The 25,265-nt window shown below is 51.6% G+C and overlaps 12 protein-coding genes across 12 annotated transcripts; 4 read left to right on the top strand and 8 right to left on the bottom strand.

Annotated features, from left to right (window-relative positions):
• Positions 1-1,814: 1,814 nt before the first annotated feature.
• On the top strand, positions 1,815-3,736 carry EI97DRAFT_473796 (uncharacterized protein; the record flags this gene model as incomplete). Its single annotated transcript, XM_033801883.1, has 7 exons — positions 1,815-2,369; positions 2,417-2,505; positions 2,559-2,690; positions 2,744-2,923; positions 2,976-3,250; positions 3,299-3,574; positions 3,636-3,736. 7 exons carry the CDS (start codon positions 1,815-1,817, stop codon positions 3,734-3,736), a joined length of 1,608 nt encoding a protein of 535 aa, XP_033654137.1.
• An 801-nt stretch (positions 3,737-4,537) lies between these two features.
• EI97DRAFT_473793 (uncharacterized protein) lies at positions 4,538-5,375 on the bottom strand (the record flags this gene model as incomplete). Its single annotated transcript, XM_033801882.1, has 3 exons — positions 5,233-5,375; positions 4,828-5,114; positions 4,538-4,762 (listed from the first exon to the last, which is right to left on the bottom strand). Exons 1-3 carry the CDS (start codon positions 5,339-5,341, stop codon positions 4,538-4,540), a joined length of 621 nt encoding a protein of 206 aa, XP_033654136.1. The 5' UTR covers positions 5,342-5,375.
• A 1,425-nt stretch (positions 5,376-6,800) lies between these two features.
• EI97DRAFT_473789 (Metallo-hydrolase/oxidoreductase) lies at positions 6,801-8,178 on the bottom strand (the record flags this gene model as incomplete). Its single annotated transcript, XM_033801881.1, has 1 exon — positions 6,801-8,178. The coding sequence occupies one exon, from the start codon at positions 8,176-8,178 to the stop codon at positions 7,186-7,188; it is 993 nt and encodes a 330-aa protein (XP_033654135.1). The 3' UTR covers positions 6,801-7,185.
• Positions 8,179-8,405: 227 nt separating this feature from the next.
• On the top strand, positions 8,406-9,536 carry EI97DRAFT_377223 (alcohol dehydrogenase-like protein; the record flags this gene model as incomplete). Its single annotated transcript, XM_033795597.1, has 1 exon — positions 8,406-9,536. One exon carries the CDS (start codon positions 8,406-8,408, stop codon positions 9,534-9,536), a length of 1,131 nt encoding a protein of 376 aa, XP_033654134.1.
• A 37-nt stretch (positions 9,537-9,573) lies between these two features.
• On the bottom strand, positions 9,574-12,346 carry EI97DRAFT_45128 (uncharacterized protein). Its single transcript, XM_033800331.1, has 2 exons — positions 12,023-12,346; positions 9,574-11,973 (listed from the first exon to the last, which is right to left on the bottom strand). Exons 1-2 carry the CDS (start codon positions 12,238-12,240, stop codon positions 9,612-9,614), a joined length of 2,580 nt encoding a protein of 859 aa, XP_033654133.1. The 5' UTR covers positions 12,241-12,346; the 3' UTR covers positions 9,574-9,611.
• Positions 12,347-12,572: 226 nt separating this feature from the next.
• On the bottom strand, positions 12,573-13,351 carry EI97DRAFT_433417 (CMD-domain-containing protein). The gene has a single exon (XM_033798386.1). The coding sequence runs from the start codon at positions 13,210-13,212 to the stop codon at positions 12,760-12,762; it is 453 nt and encodes a 150-aa protein (XP_033654132.1). The 5' UTR covers positions 13,213-13,351; the 3' UTR covers positions 12,573-12,759.
• A 48-nt stretch (positions 13,352-13,399) lies between these two features.
• On the bottom strand, positions 13,400-14,762 carry EI97DRAFT_45147 (uncharacterized protein). The gene is made up of 2 exons (XM_033800347.1): positions 14,386-14,762; positions 13,400-14,334 (listed from the first exon to the last, which is right to left on the bottom strand). Exons 1-2 carry the CDS (start codon positions 14,593-14,595, stop codon positions 13,573-13,575), a joined length of 972 nt encoding a protein of 323 aa, XP_033654131.1. The 5' UTR covers positions 14,596-14,762; the 3' UTR covers positions 13,400-13,572.
• A 200-nt stretch (positions 14,763-14,962) lies between these two features.
• On the top strand, positions 14,963-17,661 carry EI97DRAFT_450372 (Metallo-hydrolase/oxidoreductase; the record flags this gene model as incomplete). The annotated part of the gene is made up of 5 exons (XM_033800281.1): positions 14,963-15,277; positions 15,332-15,911; positions 16,429-17,015; positions 17,086-17,269; positions 17,480-17,661. 5 exons carry the CDS (start codon positions 14,963-14,965, stop codon positions 17,659-17,661), a joined length of 1,848 nt encoding a protein of 615 aa, XP_033654130.1.
• Positions 17,524-18,908, top strand: EI97DRAFT_45094 (uncharacterized protein). Its single transcript, XM_033800314.1, has one exon. It carries the CDS (start codon positions 17,742-17,744, stop codon positions 18,738-18,740), a length of 999 nt encoding a protein of 332 aa, XP_033654129.1. The 5' UTR covers positions 17,524-17,741; the 3' UTR covers positions 18,741-18,908.
• On the bottom strand, positions 18,690-20,956 carry EI97DRAFT_418630 (aldehyde dehydrogenase). Its single transcript, XM_033796961.1, has 5 exons — positions 20,697-20,956; positions 20,416-20,646; positions 19,559-20,358; positions 19,165-19,506; positions 18,690-18,952 (listed from the first exon to the last, which is right to left on the bottom strand). The coding sequence occupies exons 1-5, from the start codon at positions 20,834-20,836 to the stop codon at positions 18,906-18,908; spliced, it is 1,560 nt and encodes a 519-aa protein (XP_033654128.1). The 5' UTR covers positions 20,837-20,956; the 3' UTR covers positions 18,690-18,905.
• A 248-nt stretch (positions 20,957-21,204) lies between these two features.
• EI97DRAFT_467254 (3-hydroxyisobutyrate dehydrogenase-like protein) lies at positions 21,205-22,465 on the bottom strand (the record flags this gene model as incomplete). Its single annotated transcript, XM_033801587.1, has 3 exons — positions 22,263-22,465; positions 22,033-22,208; positions 21,205-21,978 (listed from the first exon to the last, which is right to left on the bottom strand). Exons 1-3 carry the CDS (start codon positions 22,294-22,296, stop codon positions 21,205-21,207), a joined length of 984 nt encoding a protein of 327 aa, XP_033654127.1. The 5' UTR covers positions 22,297-22,465.
• Positions 22,466-23,557: 1,092 nt separating this feature from the next.
• Positions 23,558-23,954, bottom strand: EI97DRAFT_450369 (uncharacterized protein; the record flags this gene model as incomplete). Its single annotated transcript, XM_033800280.1, has 3 exons — positions 23,558-23,683; positions 23,731-23,778; positions 23,838-23,954. The coding sequence occupies 3 exons, from the start codon at positions 23,952-23,954 to the stop codon at positions 23,558-23,560; spliced, it is 291 nt and encodes a 96-aa protein (XP_033654126.1).
• Positions 23,955-25,265: the final 1,311 nt, after the last annotated feature.

Below are 25,265 nucleotides of genomic sequence, written 5' to 3'. Positions count from 1 at the left end.
CGCTATTATCTCCCTCACCGCAGAGCAAAAGGGCCTAAAACAGCAGTTCAACAAAAAAAGATCGGATCCTTCGCCCGTTTATCCCTCATGGTTCCGTCTCCTCCGTTTCTCACCCCCATCAATGTTCGCCGTAACCAGAGCGCGGAATGCAGCAAGGTCTCCTGGATCGTTCGAATAACAGAGATCCGTCGTCATCTCCAAGCCACGATGTATGCCATGGCGGAGCAGCTAGGTAGCCCGACCCCTGAGGATCTCTAGGCCTGACCGTGTCCGTGGCGAGGAGCCCAGAACTTTCTGGAAAATGATCTAAACGGCGCTAGTTCTACGCGGTTGGGCAGAAACGTTCTCCTCTGGAAAAGATACTAGTGAAGGGTCTAGCAGGCGTGACATAAATGAAGTAAAAATGTCCGACCACACCAGCATTGGTAGCGACGGAATTTGGGCTCCGACAACGACCTATTTGCACACCATGATAGATGTACCTAAACTATGGTGCTTCCCGCGGCTCCGCCCATGTGACCTTGTACATATGTACCTACGACATCAAGTCGAGGACAGGTAATCCGGAGGGTCGGATGGCCGGGCCGTGGATCTCCGTATGAACACAATGCACCAACACCAAACCTGAAAAATATCCGGAGTATTGCGACAACCACAACAAAACCAGCATATGTCAAGACGATCGATTCATGACGGTAACCGGCGATTGCAATGATAAAGGGGATACACTTCTAATAAATATGGCCACGGCACTTCCATTTCAACGTTGCCTTCTGCCGACATGCGGCTGATTGTGTTGTGTGGAGCCGTCAGAGTGTGGAGCCGATGTGGTGAATGATTGCCGACATGGAAGAACCCCTCCATATTGAAACATTCGTTCCACTGCCTTCAGTCCCTGATTAAGCTTAATCTTAACATCTGCAGGTAATGCGGCTCAGACTGGGCGTTGTTGCGCCTGTGCGGGTTCGAGACCTACGTCACAATTTAAGAGGTTGTTGCGGTATTGGCCCAGATTAGATTAAAAACGACTGCATACTGCCCAATATCCTCAACTAATGTACAATGAGATCACCCCTAATGCAGTGACATGTGAGATGATGCCTTAACACGGCTGGTAAGGCACGTTTCCACTATACATACTAACCCCAGATTTTTGGCAGTAGCGTATGAAACGTGGGATGTCCGAACGTTCACCGGAGAACTTCGGTCAAGGGGATCCACACTCCGAACAAGCCTGTAGAATCTCACGAGGCAACCGTGACCATCTTTCGCGCCTACCAAAGACCAGGCTACGGGATACAGGCTAACAAGCCGGACAAGCGAGGAGGTTCGGGAAGCACCGCCAACGCCCGTCAATTACCTGCGCTGATCGTTAAGTCAGACTATCCCGTTGATGGCTACTCGCCGTTGCCCCTTGCCTATATTAGAATGTGAATCGGTAGCAGGTAATACCATCGATGGAAACAGTGAAGCCGCAGAATGGCGGGACGGAGAACGAGAATAATATCGCTTCCAATATATCCCCTGACGGACTAGATGGAACTGCGCCCCTGTTCAAGGTCCAGCACGGACGGTAATTGCCCTCGTGCCACTGCAATGTTCACAACTGCCTTGGTGGCTCGTACCACTGACGTCCGAACGTATCCATCAAATCTCCAGCGTGTGCCTTGGGCCATAGGTACCTCACTGGTGGGGCACGCAGCGGTATGCAGTCCCAGGACTGATTAAAACTCGTGGGTGACTTCCCATCTCAAATCATCCCTGTGTGTCGATTCCTCAGCATTTGTGTCTCGAAGGGCCTGGATTCACTCATCATGGCAGTCCCTCCGCATAACAACCTTGCTGACGACCGCAGCCAGGACTCCTTGGACGCTGCGGAGAAGGGACTCTGTGACAGCTCTTTAGAGTCTGTTGCCCCTCCACCTTTTGTCTATGTAGACCAGAGCAAGGAGTTACACATCGACACCAAACCCGTACCTCTGTCACCTGCCTCCCCAGTTCACCAGGGAATCACCCCTTTCTCCTCCGTACCGGAGCTTTCTCTACAATGGCCACCCGGTCGCCGGCCCACGGACGCGAACAAGTTGGAGACTGTAGAGAAGAAGAAGCCCCTACCGGCAGAGAAACCAAAACCTAAGATCAGCCGATGGATCCTTTTCGACCTGTGGTTTAACACGTACCGGAAGTTCTTCACATTCGTCACGCTACTCAACCTGACCGGGATCATCTTGGCAGCTTTGGGCAAGTTTCCCTATGCAGAAAATCATCTGGGAGCTCTTGTTCTGGGTAACTTGCTCTGTGCTATTATGGTACGGAATGAACTGTTCATGCGCTTTCTCTACATGGTTGCTATATACGGCCTTCGTAGTGTACGTACCATACCCCCGATCTCTGATTTGTATCTAATGCCATGTAGTGGGCGCCACTACGGATCAAGTATGCGGCCACTTCGGTCTTGCAACACGTTGGAGGCATCCACTCAGGATGCGCACTTTCTGGTGCTGGGTAAGTCGACTCTAGTTTTCGAAGCACAATGCATTCACTAATCCGATGCGCAGTTGGCTAGTGTATAAGATCGTTGACATTATCCGATATCGGGCCATTCAGCACCCTGGTGTGATTGCCAGCGGCATTATCACCAACGTATTCATTATCATTTCAGTTCTTTCCGCATTTCCCTGGGTTCGAAAGTCAGTTTCCCCATCCCAAGTATGATCACATTCACGGCTAACAGATATTATAGCACATACCACAATGTCTTTGAAAAGCATCATCGTTTTATTGGATGGCTAGGGCTGGCTACGACGTGGATGTTTGTCGTCATGGGTAACGTTTACGATATCAAGCTCGGCGAGTGGAGATCAGATGCGCACACGCTATTGAGTGCGCAAGAACTTTGGTTCGCCGTCTTCATGACGATTTTGTAAGTCGTTGCTCACAGGATGCTATATCTATAAATATTAACTCAACCTCAGCATCCTCATTCCCTGGGTAACACTCCGAGAGGTTCCCGTCGAAGTAGAAATTCCCAGTCCAAAGGTCGCCGTTCTCAAGTTCAAACGGGGCATGCAGCAAGGTCTGCTTGGAAGAATCAGCCGTACTTCAGTGATGGAGTACCACGCGTTTGGCATCATCAGTGAGGGTCGGAAAGCCGATTGCCACTACATGATTTGCGGTGTCCAGGGCGACTTCACGCGGAAGCTAGTCGAAAAGCCGCCCACGACCATTTGGACACGAGAGCTGAAGTTTGGTGCGTCAGATCTGGAAACCGTTGTAGCACTGCGCTAACCGTCGACAGCTGGCGTAGGGCATGCCTCCGCAATGTTCAACAGAGGCATCCGTATTTGCACGGGAACCGGCATCGGCGCAGCCTTATCCACTTGCATCCAGAGTAAAAATTGGTTCCTAATCTGGATTGGTTCGGATCAGGAGAAAACCTTCGGTCCGACAATAACCGGCCTGATTCGAAAGCACATTGAGCCGGAAAGGATGATCCTGTGGGATTCCAAGAAACGAGGCGGGCGACCAGATACAATGGCGCTTCTGAAGGATACGTGGGTTAGATTCAATGCCGGTGAGTTCTCGATTGTCCTCAAATTTTGTCAGAAGGGGTTTGCTGATTAGTTGTGCTACAGAGGTTATTTTCATCACAAGCAATATGCAAGGGAATGACGAGATGATGCAAGGCTGCCGAGCGGCGGGACTGCATGCATTCGGCACCTTGTGGGATTTCTAGCTGGGATAGAGTATTTTATAGCATCTTGAGGCGAGTTTAGGGGCGTTTTATGCAAGATCGATCTGTAGAAGGGGTTATTCCGATAGACGATCCCCAGTTACGGCAGCATTTATAAGTTTTCTTATTTGGGAACAGCGTGGGTGTGTACATGTTAGCGAAGCATTGTTTCCTACCTATTGAATGCATTTTCGAATGTCTTTACAATTTCACGTCCCGTGTCTACCGCCTCTTTTTACGTCCCGCTGAACACGACTTCGCGCGCAATGTTTATTCACCTTTCAATTAGCTCTTTCTGCTTATAACAGCGCTTCTGATAATTAGCTGTAAAACGCTATGCTCTAGTGGAGTAATCAGGATGTGACCAATTGAATCGCTGGGAAATGGACAACATAACTTGAAGCAGGAGTACAGGGGGTTGTTCAGTCGGACGTGGGAAGAGGCGGTATATCCTGTCTATTTTGTTCAGAGTTTTATCGTCTTATCCTGCCGAAAATACGTGGGTTATTGGCTAGATTCTTGCAGAGTTAATAAGTATCTGGCACGTGAAAGAGAATTCCAGGGTCTTTCAAGATTATATCACGGTTTCAATTGTCACATGCTCAATACCGAAGTGCATCTCAAACTCCACATCACTTCATTCCATGCTGGGCAGGAGCGCACCAACCAACAGAAGACAGGCAACATACATAACCAAGTTAAACAACGTCAGGTAGTACCAACTACGTCCTCCCTCCTCGCGACGGAAATACTTCGCTACCAAATTCCATTGCGTGAGACGCACACTTAAACGAGCTCATCCGCTTAGCACTTCTTCCACGACAAATGCAGCTGCATCTCAAACTTTGTATCCTGAGTATCAACACCCAAGATGGCATCCTTACTGCAGTTAAGAATGGCCTGGCTGTTGACATTAAACAGCGGGCCCGTAACACCGCACTTACTCCACACCAAAGAATCGTGTGGGATTGTGGAAGTAAGACGGTAGTTGTCGTCCTTGGGCCCATCGATGGTCAACATAGAGCGAGCCTTTTCAACAAGAGTCAGTCATACTTCCATGATATAGTATGGCAGGTAAGCAAATAGAGACGTACATCATTCTGGGTCCCGCTGAAGAAGTAGTTCGCGCCCAGTCGTCCGGAGCAGCCGGCCGGGATCCGCGCATAGCCTCTCATGTCCGTCGTAGCCACCGTCCAGGACCAGCCTTGCGGATAATGAAGGGTGATACGGACGTCGCAGTTCTTACGAGCGTCGGAGGAGGACTGGCCCGAGCCGGTAGCCGCGACGTACTTGCTAAAGGAGAGGGAGACGAGAGTGGCTTGCTCGCCAATGTCGGCGGAGACGCTGCCAGGAGGGCAGCCGGTGCCGGCCCAGGTTACTTCTGTGGAAATTGTTAGGAGGGTCAAGGTGATAGTGCAAGAGGTGGATGTGTCAATGCAAAGGTAGAACACCAGAACTCATAGCGAAGCCACTGTTGAATGTAAGACGAGGGTACATACTCTCAACGTAGACTTGGTCAGGACTCGGCGCGGACTGACGCTCCTCAATAGCCACAGGAGTGGCAGCGGTGAGAGCCGCAAAGGCAGCAATGAAGACGGAGTAGCGCATAATGGTATCGACAAAAGTCTCGAGTATCGTGCAAGATGAGATCGTAAAGCCTCTTAAGATGCTCCTTCACCACATGCGCTTCTATACCTCTCTTATACTCCTTCTCCTCAGCATCTAGACCTCTCCATCCCCACAGTCAGGTGGGCGCTGTCTCCGAGAACTCGTATGCAATATCTGCATCCACACGTTCGAGTCCACCTCTAAGAATAGCCTCCCTCCATATTCACGGATGAAGCTTGGCTAGAGAACGGAGTGGTGTATCGATTGGATGAGCTGCGAGCTAAGAAACTGCTCAGGCGGGCTGGTACTACTGATGCATGCAGGGCTGTGATTTGGATACATGTGCCGCGTGCCGTTACATGCTTCCGGATTCCATGACCTTCATGCGTGCTGCTCTGCTGAGGGGTCGATGACTCCTGCTTGGGTAGGAAGCTGAACAGACGATGTTATCGGTGATGAATATATCTGGCACGGCGTTTCCGATATGGCACTGGGGCAGGTCAACCAAGCATATCTTCATCATCCTGCATTCTCTCCTTTACTTCCTGTCTTTGATTTTACATGTGCCAACCGTGTAACACTGTGCTACTGAAGAATCACGCACATATCTCACCTGTTGCTACTGCAACCTACCACGACCCTCACCTGCAGTCCCCTCACCCAGAAGCAGACCACCCAGCGTGACGGCGCAATATGCGTAGATGGATATCTCGTGTCTTATGTGCCGAAGTTTGGAGGCGAGCGCTGAATATATTGGGTTTTGTGCTCAAGGAACACGTGATGGTAAGCTCAGTATATGATTTCTTGGTATTGTGGAGATGTGTAGATGACCTTGTGTGACGTGAGGGTAAGATAACTTGGATATGGGAATCTGGAAAGGGAATAAGAAAGCGGTTGAAGTTTGTGATTGCTGGAAACAAACGGGACCCTGTGACGCATGATTGGGGAGTTGTATATAGAAGCCACCAGCGGTGAATGAACCAGAAATAGCAATTCAAGATCGGGTATCTAGATGCGCTTCCAATGAAAACTCGTCTGGTGACCGAGTCACGGAGTCGAATTCAACAGAAAGGCGCATGCGGCGGGGATGGTGTTTGTTGTGAGCCCGACTTGGAGGGCCCAAGAGCTGTCATCAAGGAAAAGCAACGGCGGCTTCTTTGGTGGATGCAAAGTTTGAGAGATTTGCTCCTTGTCCTTGATGTTTAAACTTCCTTGCCGGTTGAATTTGATAGAAGTGAGTCCGTGAAGAATCCGGGGGATTCCAGCCAGATTCACAGTTTCTATCCAATTGTTTAGTCGTGATTCTTGACCAAATAGCACTGCTTGCATTTTGATTTCAGACTTCTTTGCCCCCAAGCTTTGAGGAGATGACCGATTGAAGAAAAAGCCTCGGACCCTGAACTGTGTCAGTCCAGATGCATAGCTCCAGTAACCCCGCGTGCCGAATGAGGGAGTTGATAATCACTTAGAAGGGAAACTACTTAATCTATCCGAAGAAAGAAGGCTGTATGCCACCGAAAGGGTCCTACTATCTCAATGGGGAGCGTTCTGGATCTCCCCAAACGTCACGAAGGACGAACTCACTGGATTCAACACCGCCCTAACATCAGTAACCCTATCCGCGCGTCCGTAGGCCGAGAGTAGAGATGAAGCGGAGTAGTGTTGAGCAATTCACATTGCTCAGCCGCAGGATTTACCCACTGAGGCCCTACGCAGCCAAGACGGATGCCCCGAACCAGTAAGCCTCCCGCGCGCAAGCCACAGACAAATACAAATGCATCCGAAGCGTACTCGAGGTTGGGTTGGCGTGTGGGGCGCGTAGACCTCATGAGTTCCGTCAACATCTACAGGTTCCCAGGAAAAAATCTCTCCTTATTCCTTTCCCTCCACACCTTATCATGAGCCACCACAATCTCAACCTGCACATCCCTACCATCCTCACCGACCACCTTCTTCTCCCCCATCAACCTCCTCACCCTCTCCACCGTCCTTGCCGCCTCACACGTATCAACATGCACACTCCTCACGCCACCTTTCCCATCGTCATACTCCGCGATCCCCTTCTCCCCCGTCAATATCCTCGGATCATGACAACAGTCACCACCTAAATATACCCACTTGTCCTCTCCAATCCTACAGAGTAAATTGACATGTCCGTATAAATGACCCGGAGCATCGACAATGTAGACGCTCCCGTCTGAGAAGAAGTCGATTACAGCGGGGAAACCGGCGAGAGGTCTCCACTGCAGGGACGCGGGTGTTTGCTGAGCAGAGGCGTATTTAGCATCCGCGGGTCTTACGGGCGGTAATTCCCGCGTTCTATCAACTGGAAGTTCGTCTGCGTTAAATAGCTCCGCTGGATATAAGGGTCCACCGCCGTGGGCTAGGAGGTGCAGAGTCCCGCTTCCGGCGATGAAGGTTGCGCTTGGGAAGTCCGAAGGTGTACCGACATGGTCCCAGTGCACATGGCTGAGGATTACAGTATCAATGTCTTGTGGGCTGAGGCCTCCTTTTTGTAGACTTTCCGCGGCGTCTGGGGAGACGATGGTTGGTTGGCGCTGGGAGATGTGGTGTTGTTGGGCCGGGCGGTAGCCGGAGAAGTCGCGCTTGAGGCCGAGGTCGAAGAGGATGTTTGTCGTCTTTGAAGACGTCGAGGATGGGTGTTGTATTAGGAAGGACATGGACGGGACCGTAGTCCGTTTTTCGGGGTCGGCATCTGTCACGAAGAGCCTCTCCGGAAGGGTGAGATGGCCGGCATCGAGGGCTGCGACAGTGACGTATGTTTGGTTGCGAACTGGCGCTGGGAGCGTCACAATCTGGGGACTTTGGGAGGACATCCTGTCGATTACATTGAAAAAGGTCACGGTGCAGTATTCGAGTCGTTTTGGGTTGTTAGGACCCCATGCGCTATTCGGGAAGCTCGGGGAAAGAAATCGTCTCCATAATGCCCCACCTCCAATTCGCCCCGCTGTGGGGATATGCAGGCATGTCGAGTTACTTGGGAAGATATTGCTGGAAGTCAACCAAATCTCTTGAATACCGAGATCTCGTTTCACAACTCGCCATGGCTGCATCACTTCCCAAGACTATGCTGGCTCAAGTTTTAGTTGACTTCGGGAAACCGTATGAACTCCGTTCTGTACCCCTTCCCGTACCATCCGGACCACATGACCTCCTCGTCAAAGTCGAAGCCGCCTCATATTGTCATACGGACTACGTCCTTGCCCAAGGGCAGATGTTTCCATTGCCAAAACAACTCCCACACATAGGCTGCCACGAGTTTGCAGGCACTATTGTCGCACACTTTGAGAATCCTAGCTCCCGAGCATCTGAATTTAAACCCGGGGATAAAGTTGGAGTTCCAGGGCGAGCATTCCATGCATGCGGGAGGTGCTTCGAGTGCCACGGTTCGAAAGATCCCGTTGCGCACGACGATGGAAATTATTCAGTCCACTGCCTTGAGGCTGAGAATAATGGGTTGAGCAGGGATGGGGGGTTCGCAGAGTATGCCGTAGTCGACGCAAGACAGATTGCCCCTCTGCCGTCCTCAATGACACCAGTCGAGGCCGCACCCCTAATGTGTGCGGGTTTAACAATCTTTTCTGCACTCAAAAGAGCTAAGCTTCAGGCTGGTGAGCGAGTGGGGATAATAGGAGCTGGAGGTGGGCTTGGACATCTGGGGTTGCAATACGCCCTAAAGATGGGTTATAAAGTGCTTGGTGTCGACGCAGCCGACGCACCCCTAGCCCTTGCGAACGATCTCAATACGGGGGCAAGGATCGTTGACGCTAGGCGAGAAAAGGCTGCTGATATTGTGCAGCAGCTGGGACTGGAGGATGGCAAAAAATATACGGCTGAGATGGGGGTTGATGCTGCAATAATCCTCCCCGAGAGCCAGCTAGCGTTCGACTTCGGGATGGCCCTCCTCAAAGCCCACGGCAAATGCATCATTGTATCATTCCCGGAACACGGATTCCACTTTTCTGCACGGGATATCGTATTCAGGGATATCTCAATTATTGGAAGCCTTGTGGGAAGCAACAAGATGCTTCGAGAGATGCTAGCTTTCTCGGCGGTCCATCGGATTCAAGTTATCAGTCGGACGTTCTCGCTTTGCAGGCTCAATGAGCTAGTAGAAGAGTACCATAAAGGGGAAGGAGGCAAGTTGGTTGTAGATATGTCCCGTAACCAATAGATTAAGCGTGTAACCTCTGGTGACTAGCAGGCTTCTATTCATATGGGGAGAAATTCTCGAAATCTTAAACGGCGTTCAACCAGACTCCAACATCTGAGCATAGATATTCAGGGCACTCCCAATAACATCAACAATGGCCCACGTTTGTGAGCCCTTGAAGATTGTAGCCCAGACCCTGAGGACGCCGGCGCTGAGGCTTCGCATGTAACATGACGATCCTACGGCGATAGCGGAATGCGGGGCAAATTCTGTCTCGTCCAGCATATCTTTCACGATCGCCACTATACGGAGTTCGTCCTCGGTGACGGCAGGCTCGGGGTCCGGAACGGAGAGGGCCTCCAGCCATTTGCTCAACAGGTAACCGCACTCCAGTGTGCACAGGGAGTGTTGGATTGACCAGATGAACGACTGAGTCTTAGCGACTAGTCGATAACCTATCTTTATGGGAATGCTTAATGCATGAGCCGAATGAAGAACGGCTCTCGTGATCTTCGGCGACCGCTTGATGGCGGGACCATGTCGAAAGGCGTTAGCGATCAACAGAGGGTCGCGTGTCTCAAGCGCTCGACCTGCGGTATCCACGTATAGTCTAATATAAGCCAGACGGAGCAGAGCTGTCGAATTGAAGGCGACCGGACCATTTGGACTCATCGGGTCGAGAGAAGACTCCGGGTTATGCTTCCACCCTGTCTGCCAATTTCTCAGTGCCATCTCCAGAGAAGCGATTTCTTCAGGATCGATGTCCCCTGCACCATCAAAGCGACCTTGGGCAACCTGACGGACGAAGAAAATGCGTTGGATGAGGGCATGAATCAACGCGTAGTTGCCAGCACTGGAATTCAGTTCTGTGACTTGACAGCCACTCGTTGAAAATAACTTTTGTAGCGCCTCCTGAAACTGGAGTTCGGGTGGACTGCTTTTCATTGCCTCTTTCCATTCGGCCTCGGTAGCGGCCTTGAAAGCCGCAGCTCTGCAGGGAAGCGGGAGCTTGACCTCGGAAGTCAGAATAAAAGGTGGAATGTTGTATACAATGCAGTGTAAATTCGAAAATCCATATACTATGAATTTGGTTCTTTTAATCGACTCTCGTCGGATCCAGTCTGCCCACGAAAGCGAGTTTTGGAGTGGCTCGTTCTGGAGACCATCATCTCTGATCAGTGTCGCCAGTATGCTCTGGATTGCGAGTGCTTCACGCAGGATTTCCTTGTGCTTTGCCCAGGTGCAGAGAGCCATGAGAAGAAGGAGTGCTTGCGCGGTCTGCATGAGGTCGTCGCCTTCAGAAGCACGGCCAGCCAAGAAGCCTGATTCAGGAGGGCTTCGCATTACGGACTGAGTATCAGGTTCGTGAGAGGATGAACATTCTGACTCTGCACAACGATAGTGCTCCACGAGTTGCGCATCCCTTCTGCGTATTCGGTAGTTTGCGATAGCTCGGCTGGCATTGAAAAGTTCAACGCCCTTCTCGCCTTCGAAAGTGTACTGAGCCCCAACAGCAGCAATGGCTAGGATGAGTTCGACGTGACAACTCTCAATAGACATGGTGACGATGTGAAGGAATGGCATATGCTCGTGAAAACCCTTGATATAAGCGGCGATATACCTGCACAACGCGAGCCTGCTTGGAAGACGGAAATCAGCCGGTAAAATGGCGGAAAACTCCTCCAACTTGTGCACAAGCTTTTGGCGGTCTTGAAGCGAGACATCAGCGAGCGATCGACGCTTCATAGCGTCCGCCTGGGGCCGCTCTTCCGGTTGCAATGATGGAAGTCTTGAACCAAAGCGCGAGAATGAGCTTGTCTCCTCTGCGGAGCCGTTGAGGCCTGTATCAGCAGAAGGGGCGTTATCGTGATGCGGAGAGTGTACATCGTAGCTGTGGTGGCTTAGCGCCTCCGGAGAAAAGAATGGCATCGGTTGCTCAGTGTTGATCAACGACGGGAACTGATAGGACGATAAAAGTTCAGTACCGAGTAAGGCCGCCATGCCATCCCCAGAGTCCCATAGACTCGGCTGGTGAGCATCTGCGTCACTCATGGGGCCGGCTTGCTGCACAACCGATGTGGCCACCATGTCAGCGGGTCTAGAGTGAGGAAGCGTCAGATGATGAGCGGCTCCATCTGTCACAGTCCCACGCAAGGACTGGTACTCGGCAGCCATGGATAATGTTGCAAGCGAGAACTCTTGCGGACAAGCAATCCTTTGAAGTCCAGTAGAGTTCGTCGAACGGTGCGTGCTCATCGATGGCGACTCCCTGTCGGCGGGAGAAAGGGGGGGCAACAGGGTGGGGATATCCGACACGGGTCGCCCAGCATCAAGGCTGGTTCGAGGACGTTTGTGAGTTCGCGATTCCTTGGGGCTGTGGCTCTCAGCTTGGCCCATTTTACCCTTCTGATGGTTCTCCTTGTGGTGAGTAAGGCGTTCATGCCGTACTAACAAGTCACTGCCATTGTTCAGCCCAGCACTTGCGTCCCATGGCCTGAAAACGCTACCTTCTTGTAAAAGAATAGTTGCACTTTTGACATCTGAATGGCTTAATGCCACTATGAATGCGTTCATGTCGCTGAAGGTGTTCCAAGCGTGCAAACATTCTCCGGCAATGCTGACATTGAAATCTCTTCTCTCTCTTTCCCGTTGTAGTAGGCTGCTCAGGGCCTGACGCCGCGTTGGGGTCCATTGCGAACGCAATTGGGTGAACCATGGAGGCCATTCACACCGTCCATTGGCTTGAGGTTTCCCGGTTCAGCATGGGAAGTGGATGAGAGTTGTGCAGACCTCAATGGAAGCTAGAAAAACTGGTGGTCGCTGAATCGCGAACTGGACATCGTTTTGCAAAAGTGCGGAGAACTCGAGCTTTTGCGGAGGGTTCCGTCATCCCATGCGGGGTTAGGTGTAGGCGCCACTACTGCTGTGTACCTAGGTAATGGACCGTGTTGGCTTGGCGGGTGCGAATCGTGACTCAGTGACACGGCAAAGGATAAACAGAACTGGGAAAATCCAAAAGACAATCCAACGATCATATTGTATAGAGATTATGATGATGAAAGGATGGAATTGCCTGGTGAGGTTGTGGGGCAACGAATGTTCCTCCCCCCCTGATGCCCGCACGTGCATATCTCTCTCGAATGGGAAAGTCGACTTCCCTCGCCATCTTCCAAAGTTTCTGCTCCTTTTCCCTTCCATCAGCATCACATCAATCTCTTTAGATTCGCCAAAACCGCCATCCTCACTATGCCTTCTCGCTCTTTCCCCCCAGCTCACGTGGCATTTCCCCCTTTTCTGCCATCTCGTTGAGCACCCTCTCCGCCGTCTTCATGGCGTCAACTCCCGCCGGAACGCCGCAGTACGTGGTCGCATGGATAATGGCCTCGCGGATCTCCAACTCGGACAGCCCGTTGTTCCTTGCCCCTCGAACGTGAACTGCCAGCTCGGGCCCTCGATTGAGCGCCATCAACATGCCGATATTAAGCAGGCTTCGTTGCTGCTTCGTGAGGCCTGGTCGTGTCCACGCATACCCCCAGCACCACTCTGTCACCAACTCTTGACCCGCCCGAGAAAACTCCGTAGAACCATTGGCCAACGCCCGGTCGACGTACTCATCGCCTACCACACTGCGCCGCATCTTCAGGCCCTCATCAAAGAGCTGCTTGTGGAGGTCGTCGAACTTGGGATCGGTAGACATGCCGGGCAATCTTGATTGGTGGGAAATTTGTCTCGGCTAAGGGGTGTGTCCGTCGTGCAGAGGACGAGCGCGAAGATGGGCTGGGAGCAATTCAGGCAAGAGGAGGCTGAATGGCGAGGTTGAACGGCTTCAGGACGGGATTGTAAAGGAGACAGCTTCTGCGTGGATGTTCATGTACGACCCCTCTTGTGGGGTCCCGGCTTCGGCTTTTGGAGACCAGAGCCCCTCTTCTCCAAATCCCCAATATCTGCGTCACTGCGACATGCAAGAGCCCCGAGAGCCTGTCGACGACTCGTTTCACAATTCGGATTAAGTCTACTCCGTATGACGATTATGTTACAGCCCATGCGGGAGGTGGACTCAGTGACCACCGAACCTCGTCAGCCAGTCTTCATCACCACCGAGATAGCGATAGACGACCCGAGAATCCAGATCTCGGCATCGTTCGTCCTTGCTGGCCCCATCATACGTTGCCAGTCCAGCTTCGCCTAACACATTCCTGGATCCAACGCGTTTCGCCATGTCCAACGCCAAAGCAAAGTCTTTCCGCATCAACTGAACCTTGAAGCCTTGCTTGTAACCCCCAGAGGAGGGAGCTTCCGGGTATACATGCGGAACTGGATTGAACTTGTCGCAGATGGTATTCTGTGCAGTACCTGCTGCATAGACCCTGGCTAGCACTCGAGGATCCAGCCCTGAGCGCATCCCCATGTCCATGGCCTCCGAGCAAGCGATTGCAATGATTCCAGAGAGGTAGTTATTTGACAGCTTCGCCGCAAGTCCAAATGACGGACCTCCGCATGGGATGATTTCCTTTCCCATGAGGCCCGCCAAATACGTGAGACGCTCCAGATTCGGGTCCGATTCTGCACAGCCAAGGAAGAAGGCAATTGTGCCTTTGATTGCTCCGATAACGCCACCGCTAACAGGAGCATCATAGAAAGACGCAGTAGGGAAGTTTGCCGCTATGTGTTCTTTCACGGCAAGACTTGTCGAAGTGTCGATTGTAGAGCAATCGATCAACAGTTTCCCGGATATGTCTGAGGAGCAAATTCCTTGTTGCGGATCGAGGTACACTGATCGGACATGCTCCCCTTCCGGAACCATGGTTATCACAACGTCCTATGCTACCGTCAGTTACGCTTGTCTACTTTTCCCGGATAGATCCCTTACTGCCTGGTCAGCGATGTCCTTCGCGCTGGATGCCTTGTACACCTTGTTCGGGAATTGGGCGCACATGCCATCGACTAACTCGTCAACGACATCAAACGCCCATATCTTTGATTGTGGAGGTAGTTTATTCGCAAGATGGCTAAGCATAGGTTTCCCCATGGCTCCAAGGCCAATGAAACCCAATCTCCGAATCTCAAAGGGTTTGTCCATCTTTGCAGCCGGGCACAGATCCGTTTGCCTGAAAATGGCAAATGCGAACAGTGCCTGTTACTTTTTCGAAAAGGAGGCTGGACGGCAGAATTGGACTGAAATGGTTTCACAGCGCAATAGCTTTTCGGCGGCTCAAGTCTTTCTCCAACCCGTTTCCGCCCCACTCTATTCGGCAAGCCCTAAGCGGGGTATGATGGGAGGTCGTACTCCACATACCCCAATGCGTCAGATTGATGTCCTTCCCCAACAATACCAATGCAGATCATTGAATACCAAGCTGCACGACTACATTATGGCAGAGTTCGACCTCAACCAATGGTGTCGATCATTGTGAATGCATTTCATAACGGCGGTCTCCTTCCATAAGATGGTATCCGTATACGCTCTTTCTTGTGGGCACTTTACTCTACCGGAATATCAATTTGTCCATCCTGTCTCCAAAGATGCTCGCAAAACAGTGCCTTCCCTTGCCTTCCTCCTTGTCCATACCGATCCCAACACTGGCCGGGCAACAAGGATTCTGTTTGACCTGGGCCTCCGGCGAGACATAAATCGATATGTTGCGCCTATTCAGAAACACATCGAGACACGGCAGCCTCTGACAACGGAACCAGACGTTGTGGCGAGTCTGGCCAAAGGCGGCCTCACGCCTGATGACATTGACTATATTATTTACTCCCATGTTCGTACCCGGTTTCCCTTCTAAGTCCCTGCGATCGTTGACACCGATGCATAGGTGCATTGGGATCATATCGGAGAGCCACTCGACTTTCCCACATCAACATTCGTGGTCGGGCATGGATCGATTGATGTCCTAAACGGCAACTGTTCCTCGCTGCGAGGGGGGCACTCGACATTTGAAAAGGACCTGCTTCCCGTTGGACGGACAATCGAACTAGCAGGCCCAGCACATGTTACAACGACAAATAAATCCCCTCCTCCCGAGCTTGGGGGATTGCCGAATTTCAGTCAAGATTGGAAACCCCTTGGTAGCCTCCCGCGTACTTTGGATCTATTCAATGACGGTTCAGTGTACATAGTTGATGCGCCAGGTCACTTGCCTGGACATATCAATCTGCTGGGTCACACCCCTAATGGCAGGATCTACTTGGGCGGAGATGCATGTCACGACAGGAGACTATTAACTGGAGAGAAGGAGATTGGCGAATGGCACGATGTTCATGGAAATGTCTGTTGCATACATGCAGACAGAGCTGCTGCTGAAGCGACAATCGAGCGGATAAGACGGCTTGAGAAGGATGGCGTGGAGATCATATTCTCCCATGATGTTGAGTGGGAGAATGATCCCGCTAATAGTAGCCGCTTCCTAGGGGGACGATAACCATTAACTTTCTATCTATTCCAAGGTTCCAATCTACTCCCTTTTCATCATCGAGTTGACGGACACTGCACGGTTAATCGAGCCAGCCCCGGTTTCTTCTTCGGTGATGTTCGCATTCTGTTTTTCGAGAAGTACCTGCGAGTCGAGGAATGCAAGTAACCCCAGTCAGGCTCTCGGGGAAGCTTCTCCAACCTCCGACCCTCCGCTTTACCCCAACTTCGATACCGTTTATTGTTGGAGAATGTGGGGCCTCCCATCCACCAATCAGAAGCGACCCTCACCATCAGATTCAACAGCACATGTACGAAGAGAGAGACCGTCCAGTTCATGACATTAGTGCCACAATCATATTGCTAGTATCGAGAGATATATACGTGTTTGTCCTCAAACTTCGACCGAGAATTAGACCTCGCTCATTCCGTACTTAGGTTAGGGAGAACAGTTTATGGAACCGCATCCTCTACCGCATCGCATCATGTCCTTCACCGCAGAGCAAAACCGCCTGAAACAGGAATTCGACAAAGAACTTGGACCCTCGGCCTTTGATCCCTCATGGTCCCGTCTCCTCCGATTCTCACCCCCAATGTTCGCCGCAACCATGCGCCTCACCTCTGTCCCGAAGCGCAAATCCCACCTTGCCCCCAAAATCCAAAGTCTCATCTCCCTCGCTGTTTCCGCCTCTTCAACACACCTACACGTCCCGCATATCCAGCGCCACACCCGCGCCGCCCTATCCCACGGCGCCACGAAGGCCGAAATCGTAGAGGTCCTGTGTTTGACATCCACGCTGGGCATTCACGCATGCAACATCGGCGTGCCGCTCCTGTGCGAAGTGCTACGGGAAGAAGGACACGACGTTCCCAGCGGGATGGACGGGATGAGCGAAGAGCAATGGAGGCTGAAAGAGGAGTTTGAAAGGAAGAGGGGGTATTGGCATGGGTTCTGGGAGGATTTCTTGAGACTGAGCCCCGAGTTCTTTGAGGCGTATACGGAGTTTAGCGGGGTGCCGTGGGAAGAGGATGCGGAGGCGGAGGGGGAGGAGGGTGGGGAGGTGAGGAAGGGTGTGTTGGAGCCGAAGGTATGGGTTTCCTTTGAAGATGTCTTTGAGAAGTGGTTTTGAGGGCTGCAAGGCTGACGAATTGAATTAGGTTAAGGAGCTCATATACTGTGCCTTTGATGCAGCGGCCACACATCTGTATCAACCGGGTTTGAAAATGCATATGAAGAATGTATTGACGTATGGTGGGACGGCCGAGGAGATCATGGAGGTGTTGGAGTTGGCGACTCTGTTGAGCACCAGTACGCTGGACGTTGGCTTGGAGGTTTTGGAAAGTGAGTTGAACCGGGATGGAAACGAGCTCACGCATACATGAGTTTGACCTGCAGGATTCTGGAAATCCCGATTCTACTTGAGGTGGTTATACTCTTGCAACGTAATCATGAGGCAATTGAGGGACGGACATGTTGAAAGCGACGGTCGCAAACCGATCAGATCGCAACACTGCTTAGCGCTTGATTCTTGAGCTTTCTTGCGTCCTCCAGTCTCAGTGCCCTTCCTCCCTCCACTCCGCACGCTTTCAAACACACTGCTTGTCAGTTCGCCGACCTTCTCCCACTCCACCCAGCATCGTGAAACACAGCGAAAAAACCCTTCACAAGCCGCTCATGACGTCTCTAGCAAACCCGCAAGCAGCAAGGCGCAAACGCCCACCGCTACGGATTAAAACCCACCATAAACCTCTTGTGTATCGCGAAGAAGCCTACATTGGACCACGCAAATCAGACGGCGATCTCAATCACAACAATGTCACCCGCGCACAACGACCACGACACCTCCCAGCGCTACTACTCGCGCTATTCCTACCGCCGTCGCGCAAGCCCGTCTGCTCACTCTCCGCCTCCACCACCGTACCACAGCTTCCTCCGCAGCCCATCTCCAGACTCCTCACTGACTGCCCTCGTCCCTCCTTTCCATCCTACAGGTACTTTTAAACCGCGCAGGAAGGACCCTGCACCAATTCCAACCCCTCCACTTCCTTATTATCATCCTGGGACGCCTTCTTCACTGTTTAGACATGCGGATGAGTTGACGGACCTCTCATTCTCAACGTCCTACCCTTCCTTACTGCAGCCGCGTAGCCGTAGGCGCACCCGGGCTCAAGGCCAGAACGCAACTGATTCATATGCTGGCATCGGATCGAAAGGGAGGTCCGAGCTTTATGAAAGCTGGGAAGAGTACTTATTTAGCAGGCGGAAAGCGGAAGAGGAGCGAGTAAAGCTTGAGAAGGATGAAAGAGTTGCTGCCGCAGCGAGGACTACGCTGGAGCGGAAGCAGGAGGAGGAGGGATTGAAGAACTTGGGAACGAAGAGGCACGGGGCGAGGGAGTCGGAGATGGAAGTGTACCTACGCGGTTTCAGGACGAGGGCCTTTGAGGCGGAGGTGAGGAAGAGGAGGGAGGAGAGGGAGGCGAGGGTGAGAAATGAGGAGGAGAAGAGGCTGAGGGAGGAAGTTGGGAAGCGATTGAGGGAGGAGATGCGGGAGAAGAAGGTTAGGGAGGGAGCGGAGAAGAGATGGAAGCGAGAAGTTCGCGAGAGGCAGATGCGGGAAGAACTGGAGCGGAAGGACAGGGAGGAGATTCAGGAAAGGGCAGAGAGGGAGAAGATCTGGGAGGCAGGAGGTAGGATAGATGTGCGGGAAGAGGGAGGACGTCGGACATTGAAGGAGATGAAGAGGTACGGTCGATATTTCTACAAGGGCAGTAACGGCGAGCTTCTAGAATATGTATGGAAGGAACGGCGGTGAGTCGTCGTATGGTCCTCTAGACGGACACTTGGTTCACGTTCGCGAGTGTAGGAGGTGTAAGTTGTAGCAAATGATAGTAGTGAGACCTATCATGTTGAATTGCCTCAGTTACGGAATGTACTGTTCCATTTACACAAAGAGACTGAGTGATATTCCCATTTTGATTTAGAGCTTTGATCGACGCTGGAGGTACATCCGGATGCCGATAGCGACTATTGCTTGTTAGTGAGATAGCCAGGTAGATATGACATGTGAAGAATGAAGCAGTGTAAATTGTAAACCGAAATGCAAAATAGTGACAGGACGAGGTTTATGTTAACAGGAGTATTCTCCGAATGGGATTGATCATGCCGTATAAAGATAAAAATGCAGTGCATTGTGGGTATCTTGTTCCAGAGGAATACGAAAGGAGACAGTCACTTACTGATCACGGCGGCGAAGCTTTTGATTCCCACCAGTCCCAAAGCCCATTGCAACCAGCCAATGGTTCTGCCCTGGCGGTCAAAGTTCGGCTTGATCTCGGCCATGTTCTCGTACCGCTTCTGCTTTTTTGCCGTATACGGCGGGTATCTGATAGAGAGCAGACCCTCTATCCAGCCCGGAGTCGTGGTGACCGGACGGCGATGCGTGAAGCAGTCGAAGGAAGCTTTGCCACGATAAGCACCAGCGCCGGAAGTTCCGACTCCACCGAACTCCAGTGTGGGAATGGAGGCGTGGTAGAAGCCATCATTACATGAAGCACCGCCGGAGCGGGTTTGGGAAAGCACTACATGATAACGTCAGTTCCATATGAAAGTTACCTATGAGCAGATAAGTACCTTTCTCCATTTCTGCCTTAGTACCGAATGAGTAGACACCCAGAGGGGTATCGTGGACCTGGTTTGCAATCTTGATCGCCTCGTCCAAGTCGGTGACGGGAAGGATAGGCATCAGCGGGCCGAAACTCTCGTCCTTGACGGTGCTGTCATCCAAACTATCGACCTGAATGACTGTGGGCTCAATGAAGAGGTCGCTCTCATCCATGGTGCCGCCAATCAGGATCTTGCCCTTGGAATCCTCGACCATCTTCTTCAAACGCTGGAATTGCCTCTGATTCACAATACGGGCATAATCAGGCGACTTTTGCACGCCATCGGGATAGAATTCCTGGAACGCATTCTTCAGCTCCTTGATAAAGGCAGGGAGCAGCTCGCGATCGATCAATGTGAAGTTCTGTGACACGCAGACCTGGCCGGCATTCAACGTTTTGGCCCACAACAGTCTCCTCGCCGCCAGACGTGGGTCGGCATGTTTGGTAACGATAGCGGGATTGCGTCCGCCGAGCTCCAAAGTGACGGGTGTGAGCGTCTCCGCAGCCTTCTTCGCAATGATGGTGCCAACGTTTGCAGAACCAGTATAGAAGACCTTGTCCCATTTCTGGTCCAACAAAGCAGTCGTCTCTGGGATCGCCCCCTGGATGACGGTGTAACTTGAAGGGTCGAGCGACTCCTTAACGATCTTCTCGAGTACAGCTGCGGCATGTGGGGCTTGTTCGGAGGGCTTGAGGACGGCGGTGCAGCCAGCCGAGATGGCACCAATGAGAGGACCTAGCGACAGCTGGATGGGGAAATTGTAGGCTCTAGCAAGCGAAGTCAGCGTCTCTCACAGCTTCTGTAGTCTGACCCAGTAGACATACCCAATGATAAGCACAGTGCCCAAAGGATCCTTTCTAATCCTGGGCCCAAAGAGCTTGTTCTGGAAATTCATATCTTCTGGCTTCTCGTCCTTTGCGAAACGCTTGAGGTTCTTCTGCATGAAGACGATGTCGTTTACGCACCAGCCGTACTCGGACAGGTAGGTCTCGTAGGTGGACTTTCCGATATCCTTTTTACAAGCCTCGATGATGAGCTCTCGGTTGTCGCGCATTCTAAACCATCCGTCAGTACAACGGCCGGTAGTAGACCAAGTCAGTCGTACCCCCAATAGAGCTTGCGCAGCTGCTGAATCCGGTACTCCAGCGGCCGCGTTTTGTGCGAAAGAAAGCTTGCGCGGATGCCATTGACGGTGCTCTCAATGGTCTCAATCGGCGTGTGCTCAAAAGCCGGAAGCTGCACCATTTTGACGGTAAAATGAAAACCAACGGGCAGCTGTGAGGGTGCGGCAATGTCAAATATAGGGGCCGGATTGGTTTGGAGGTGTCTGGAGCTATGTGGAACTCCTCCAAGCGTCCTTTGGTCTTCACGCGCCGTCATGATGAGCCTCGGTCGTCGTAGTCAGCCCCGCTTATCTTTGCCCAGGAATAGAATAGTAACTGCCTCAAGCGGTTTAGCCTAAGTTTCGGCGACCCTTATCCCCGAATAGTCTCCTACTCCAAACGGCATCATTCACGACGACATGCGATGGATGTGCCTACATCAATGGGAGGAGTAAGTGAATGGAACCCTATGTTAAGAGCACCATCTATACACACCCGGGTCTATCACCTTCATCTTCGCTCACTCTCGTTCAACCACTTGTACACTACCCGCGCATCCTTCCCCTTGTATCGCTCATCATTCTTCGCCTCCTCGAATGCCTCCAACGTCGGCTTATCTAGGATCGTTCTTGCACCGACCATTGATGCCAAATCGCTACCCATTTGCAAGACCTTGGCGCACAATTCAATCCGGAAGCCCCCTTCATATCCTCGAGAACTGGGGACATTGGGCTGGACTCCGGGCACCGGGTTGCTCTTGCTCGTGACCCAACACTGCCCGCCAGAGACGTTGATCACATCGGTGAGCAACTTGAGGTCCAAACCCATCTTCGCTCCGATGTTGAATGCCTCAGAGGCTGCCAGAGATGTTATAGCGGAGAGATAGTTGTTGATGATCTTGAAGGCGGTTCCAGCGCCAACATTTCCGCATAAGAAGATGCTGTCCTGCTTGCCCATATGGGAGAGGATTTGCTTCACCGTAGGAAAGACCGTAGCACTCTTCAGACCCACCATGAAGGTAAGTGTCCCGTCTTGAGCACCCATCGGTCCGCCAGACACTGGCGCATCAACAAAGTGCAGGTTTGAATGAGCTGCAGAGGCTTCAGTCGCTCTGGCGACCTCAAGAATGGTGGCTGTTTCGATGGTTCCGCATTCCATGATGATCTTTTGTCGGGCTGCTGATTTGCTCAGATCGTCTACAGCCCCTGCGATGATACCCTCCAATGGATCAAGGTAAACCTTCTTCACCGCGTTGGAGTCCGGGAGCATTGTGATTACAATGTCCTGTGATAACATTTAGTATTGAGTGTCACCCTCGGAGTTGATACCCGCACTTACAGCTTTCGACGATGCTTGGAAGCCATTGCGTATCACTTCTACAGGCCCGTGGCCTTCAGCATCTCGAATGAAGCGCGCCAGCGCATCCTCCACGACGTCGCATATCAGCAGTGTATAAGATGAGTCGAGACCTTTGCGCAGATTGAGTGCCATAGGGTAGCCCATCACGCCTAGGCCTAGACGGTGTTATTAAACTATTTCTGGTAAAATGCGATCTGAACAAACTATACCAATAAATGCGACCGTCTTCTCTTGGTTTGACATGTTGCAATATCACCTATGTTCACTGTCAGGCGCCTTGAGAGCTTGTTCTGAACGAAAAGTGGTGAGTGGTCGATGATCGTGAGTTCAAGAAAACTGTAACCTCGACAACATTTGCATCATTACCCAGATCCTCACTAATTATGTCCAGCCCTTGTCCCGTTCAGTTCCTCCCCACAAACTGCTCCCCAGAAAAGACCCCACATTCTCCAAAGCGGGGTATGAACCCTTCTTTCGATAAAAAGTACTTCGATATCAAGCCCTCTTCCAGAATCAATCGCCTTTTGTCCTAATCTCACGGTACTATTTGCCCGCCAACTATGTCGATCCATAATCCTACGTGGACTGGTGAAGGAGCAGTCACGTGACATGTATCGCCAAATCAAAAAGATGACAGGTGAGAGATGACGAGTTGTGTTTTTACATATCACACTTCGAAACATAACTTTGCGGTTCTCTTTTCAAAGAATGCGGTCATACAGGCCGTAGAGAACTGCACTGTGAATGTCACGTTCTTAGCTGACTAAGCTAGAATGGCGCATCCCGAGGTCGTTGCATCCTGGGCTCGAACGGATTCTGCACCTCGACAGTTTGACACCACCTTCTCCTAGACTACCACAGCTCTTCGCCTTGTCTTCCCATTCTTCATCCGACACTTGACTCTATTCAACAGCGTGGCAACACATTTGTCAATCAAATATCGACACCCACCTCAAATTTGAACAGGCACATTCACCCAAATGTCTGTTCGCTCTTGCCAACCAATGGCTAATAGAAGTGCTCATCAACCTGAACTCGACAGTTCAGTGCGTCAAAGATGTGAATGCACATGGTGTGCTCTGCGCATCCTCTCCATTCGCAACACTAGAGTATCATACAGAATCTACTAAAAGAGATACAATAAGACGGGAAATCGGAGGGATCTTCGTCAAGTTTGCAAAAGAAATCTCGACTTCCAAGTTACAATGACCTGAAGGAATGCGGAAGCATTTCGAATGCGAACTCCGTTTAACAGTTTTCCACCAAGAGCAACAGCTCTTTCATCAATTCAGATGCAGAAAATGGTATGCCGCCGACCAAACCCCATGTTCCGCCTGTCGGCCGACATTCCTTTGGCAGACCAGTCGACGGAGCTTCTGTTTCGCAACTTCAACGATCGGCAATAGCAATTCGACGACAGAGAGACTCGAACAGAAGTTCCAGAACGCCACAAAACCCCACCGCTAACCACGCGCAAACAATACAGAATCCGGACTCTTGTGAATCAACCACTTCTTCGCCTGTAGTTTACCGGGACGGGTTGGTTAACGAACACCTCCGCTTCGTTGGCCCTGCGCGATTTGTTCTCTTCGTATTCCTTTGAGGACGCTTTCAAATCTTCAATTTGCGCCTGTTCGGTTCAGCTCTGGCTCGTACACCGGTCGGTTTCCATAATACCTTCGTCAAAGGAGGCCCCGAAGTGGTGACCAGAAACCCATCCCTCCCCTGCACGCTTGTCAGTCAAGTTACAAGACGATACATCGTTGCAACAGATAATTACTTGCCTGATGTGTGTATGGTCTTACTATCGAGCCAGGTCCACAGTGGTAACATATCTCGCTCTGAATCACCGCTCGGGAGATTCCAAAGCCTGGAACAAAGTACGAATTCACCGTGGCCATAATTCTTTGAGAGAATAAGCGTTGTTCCCAACCAGCTCCTGAGGAATTGTTTCCACGGGGTTCTTGCCTCGTTAAATACAGTTTGCGACCGAAGGGGGAATGCAGTGGAAAATGGTAGCATACGGACTTACTTGCAGGTTCGCTGGAACGTGTGCCTAAGCGCGACAATGGGTCGTTGTGGTCAAGTTGGGCTCTTCCCATTCCTTGGACGCGTTGATGCCGCAAGCCTCACTCTTCGCCCTGCCCAACTTGAACGATCCCATTGGGCTGCAATAGCCGAACTAAGGACCACCAACTTCGCCCTATTCACCATCACCTTCTCCAGCACAACCTAACAGATTTGCTCCCTGCACACAAATATCTCCGGTAAGCATCGCCTTGACCCATCCGATGCATCTAAGTGGCAATGCCAGCTCAGCGAACACGTCGACAACCGTTCACAACATATGCTATAAGGGATATATAATGGACATTTTGCCACAGATGCAACTTGCAAATCTCTCTCTTTTCTATACTGTCCGTCTGAGCTCCAGGGAACCGCGCGGGCATCATGTGAGGGCCACAATGCCCAGGGTGAAAGATCTGGCTAGAACTTGGCACAACGCAACGCCGTCGATCTGCACTGATTCCTGGAACAGCGACGATCACCACGTCCTCCCCAGCCACGCTCGTCTTCGGACTTATCGAATATCTTGTGACCGGCTCCCAAATCGTCCATCCAAAGTCACTCCTTTGGGTTGAGGTTATGCAGGGTTTAGCTCCCGAGCCTCAAGGTTCCCCTCTCGAGTCTCAGCCCAATGGGTACCTGTGCATCGAGGGTCTTAGTGCGAGCGCGGTCCCTACATGTCGGTAAGCAAGAGTGCCTCGCTCTTCTTTCATCTGACATGATTTACTCCATCAGCCTTAGCGGACTCTCTGGCTGCATGGGATGCAGAGTTACAAAACTGGGTCATCTTCTCATCAAAAGAACAGAACCCTTGCTCATGTCATAATGGCAAGACTCTGCGGACCTGGATGTCAAGCGTCAAGAGAGACAGTGGCGGATCAGCATTGAGAGAGGCGTTCAGCTCATCACCTTAGGAAAAAATGAGGCTTTCTGCGAAGCGAGTGAGCAGGAAAGTGAGCTCTGACAATTTCATCACTCGTATGTCGATCAAAGAAGCCATATCCTCTTCCATTTGGATCTGGAGTTCAATGCTTCATTCTCTGCGCATACCTGGCTTCCCCCCTTTTGCGGAATCATGAGGACGCGAAGTACTGCTTTCCATATTGTCCTCGATGTCAATCGCACGCATCCCGACAAAGGTCCGC

This window comes from Westerdykella ornata, assembly GCF_010094085.1.
Source record: "Westerdykella ornata strain CBS 379.55 unplaced genomic scaffold EI97scaffold_10, whole genome shotgun sequence".
In the NCBI taxonomy this organism is placed as follows: domain Eukaryota; kingdom Fungi; phylum Ascomycota; class Dothideomycetes; order Pleosporales; family Sporormiaceae; genus Westerdykella; species Westerdykella ornata.
Note: the sequence above shows the minus strand (reverse complement) of the source record. Positions and strands in the feature narration are given on the sequence as shown.

Coding starts and splice junctions, on each gene's coding strand:
- EI97DRAFT_45128 (XM_033800331.1), bottom strand. CDS start 12,240: ATGGCCTCCATGGTTCACCCAATTGCGTTCGCAATGGACCCCAACGCG. Junction 11,974..12,022: donor AACTATTCTTTTACAAGAAG/GTAGCGTTTTCA, acceptor GAACAATGGCAG/TGACTTGTTAGTACGGCATG.
- EI97DRAFT_433417 (XM_033798386.1), bottom strand. CDS start 13,212: ATGTCTACCGATCCCAAGTTCGACGACCTCCACAAGCAGCTCTTTGAT.
- EI97DRAFT_45147 (XM_033800347.1), bottom strand. CDS start 14,595: ATGGACAAACCCTTTGAGATTCGGAGATTGGGTTTCATTGGCCTTGGA. Junction 14,335..14,385: donor AGGACATCGCTGACCAGGCA/GTAAGGGATCTA, acceptor ACGGTAGCATAG/GACGTTGTGATAACCATGGT.
- EI97DRAFT_45094 (XM_033800314.1), top strand. CDS start 17,742: ATGTCACCCGCGCACAACGACCACGACACCTCCCAGCGCTACTACTCG.
- EI97DRAFT_418630 (XM_033796961.1), bottom strand. CDS start 20,836: ATGGTGCAGCTTCCGGCTTTTGAGCACACGCCGATTGAGACCATTGAG. Junction 19,507..19,558: donor TAAGGCAGAAATGGAGAAAG/GTACTTATCTGC, acceptor GTTATCATGTAG/TGCTTTCCCAAACCCGCTCC. Junction 18,953..19,164: donor AAGCTTCGCCGCCGTGATCA/GTAAGTGACTGT, acceptor AACAAGCAATAG/TCGCTATCGGCATCCGGATG.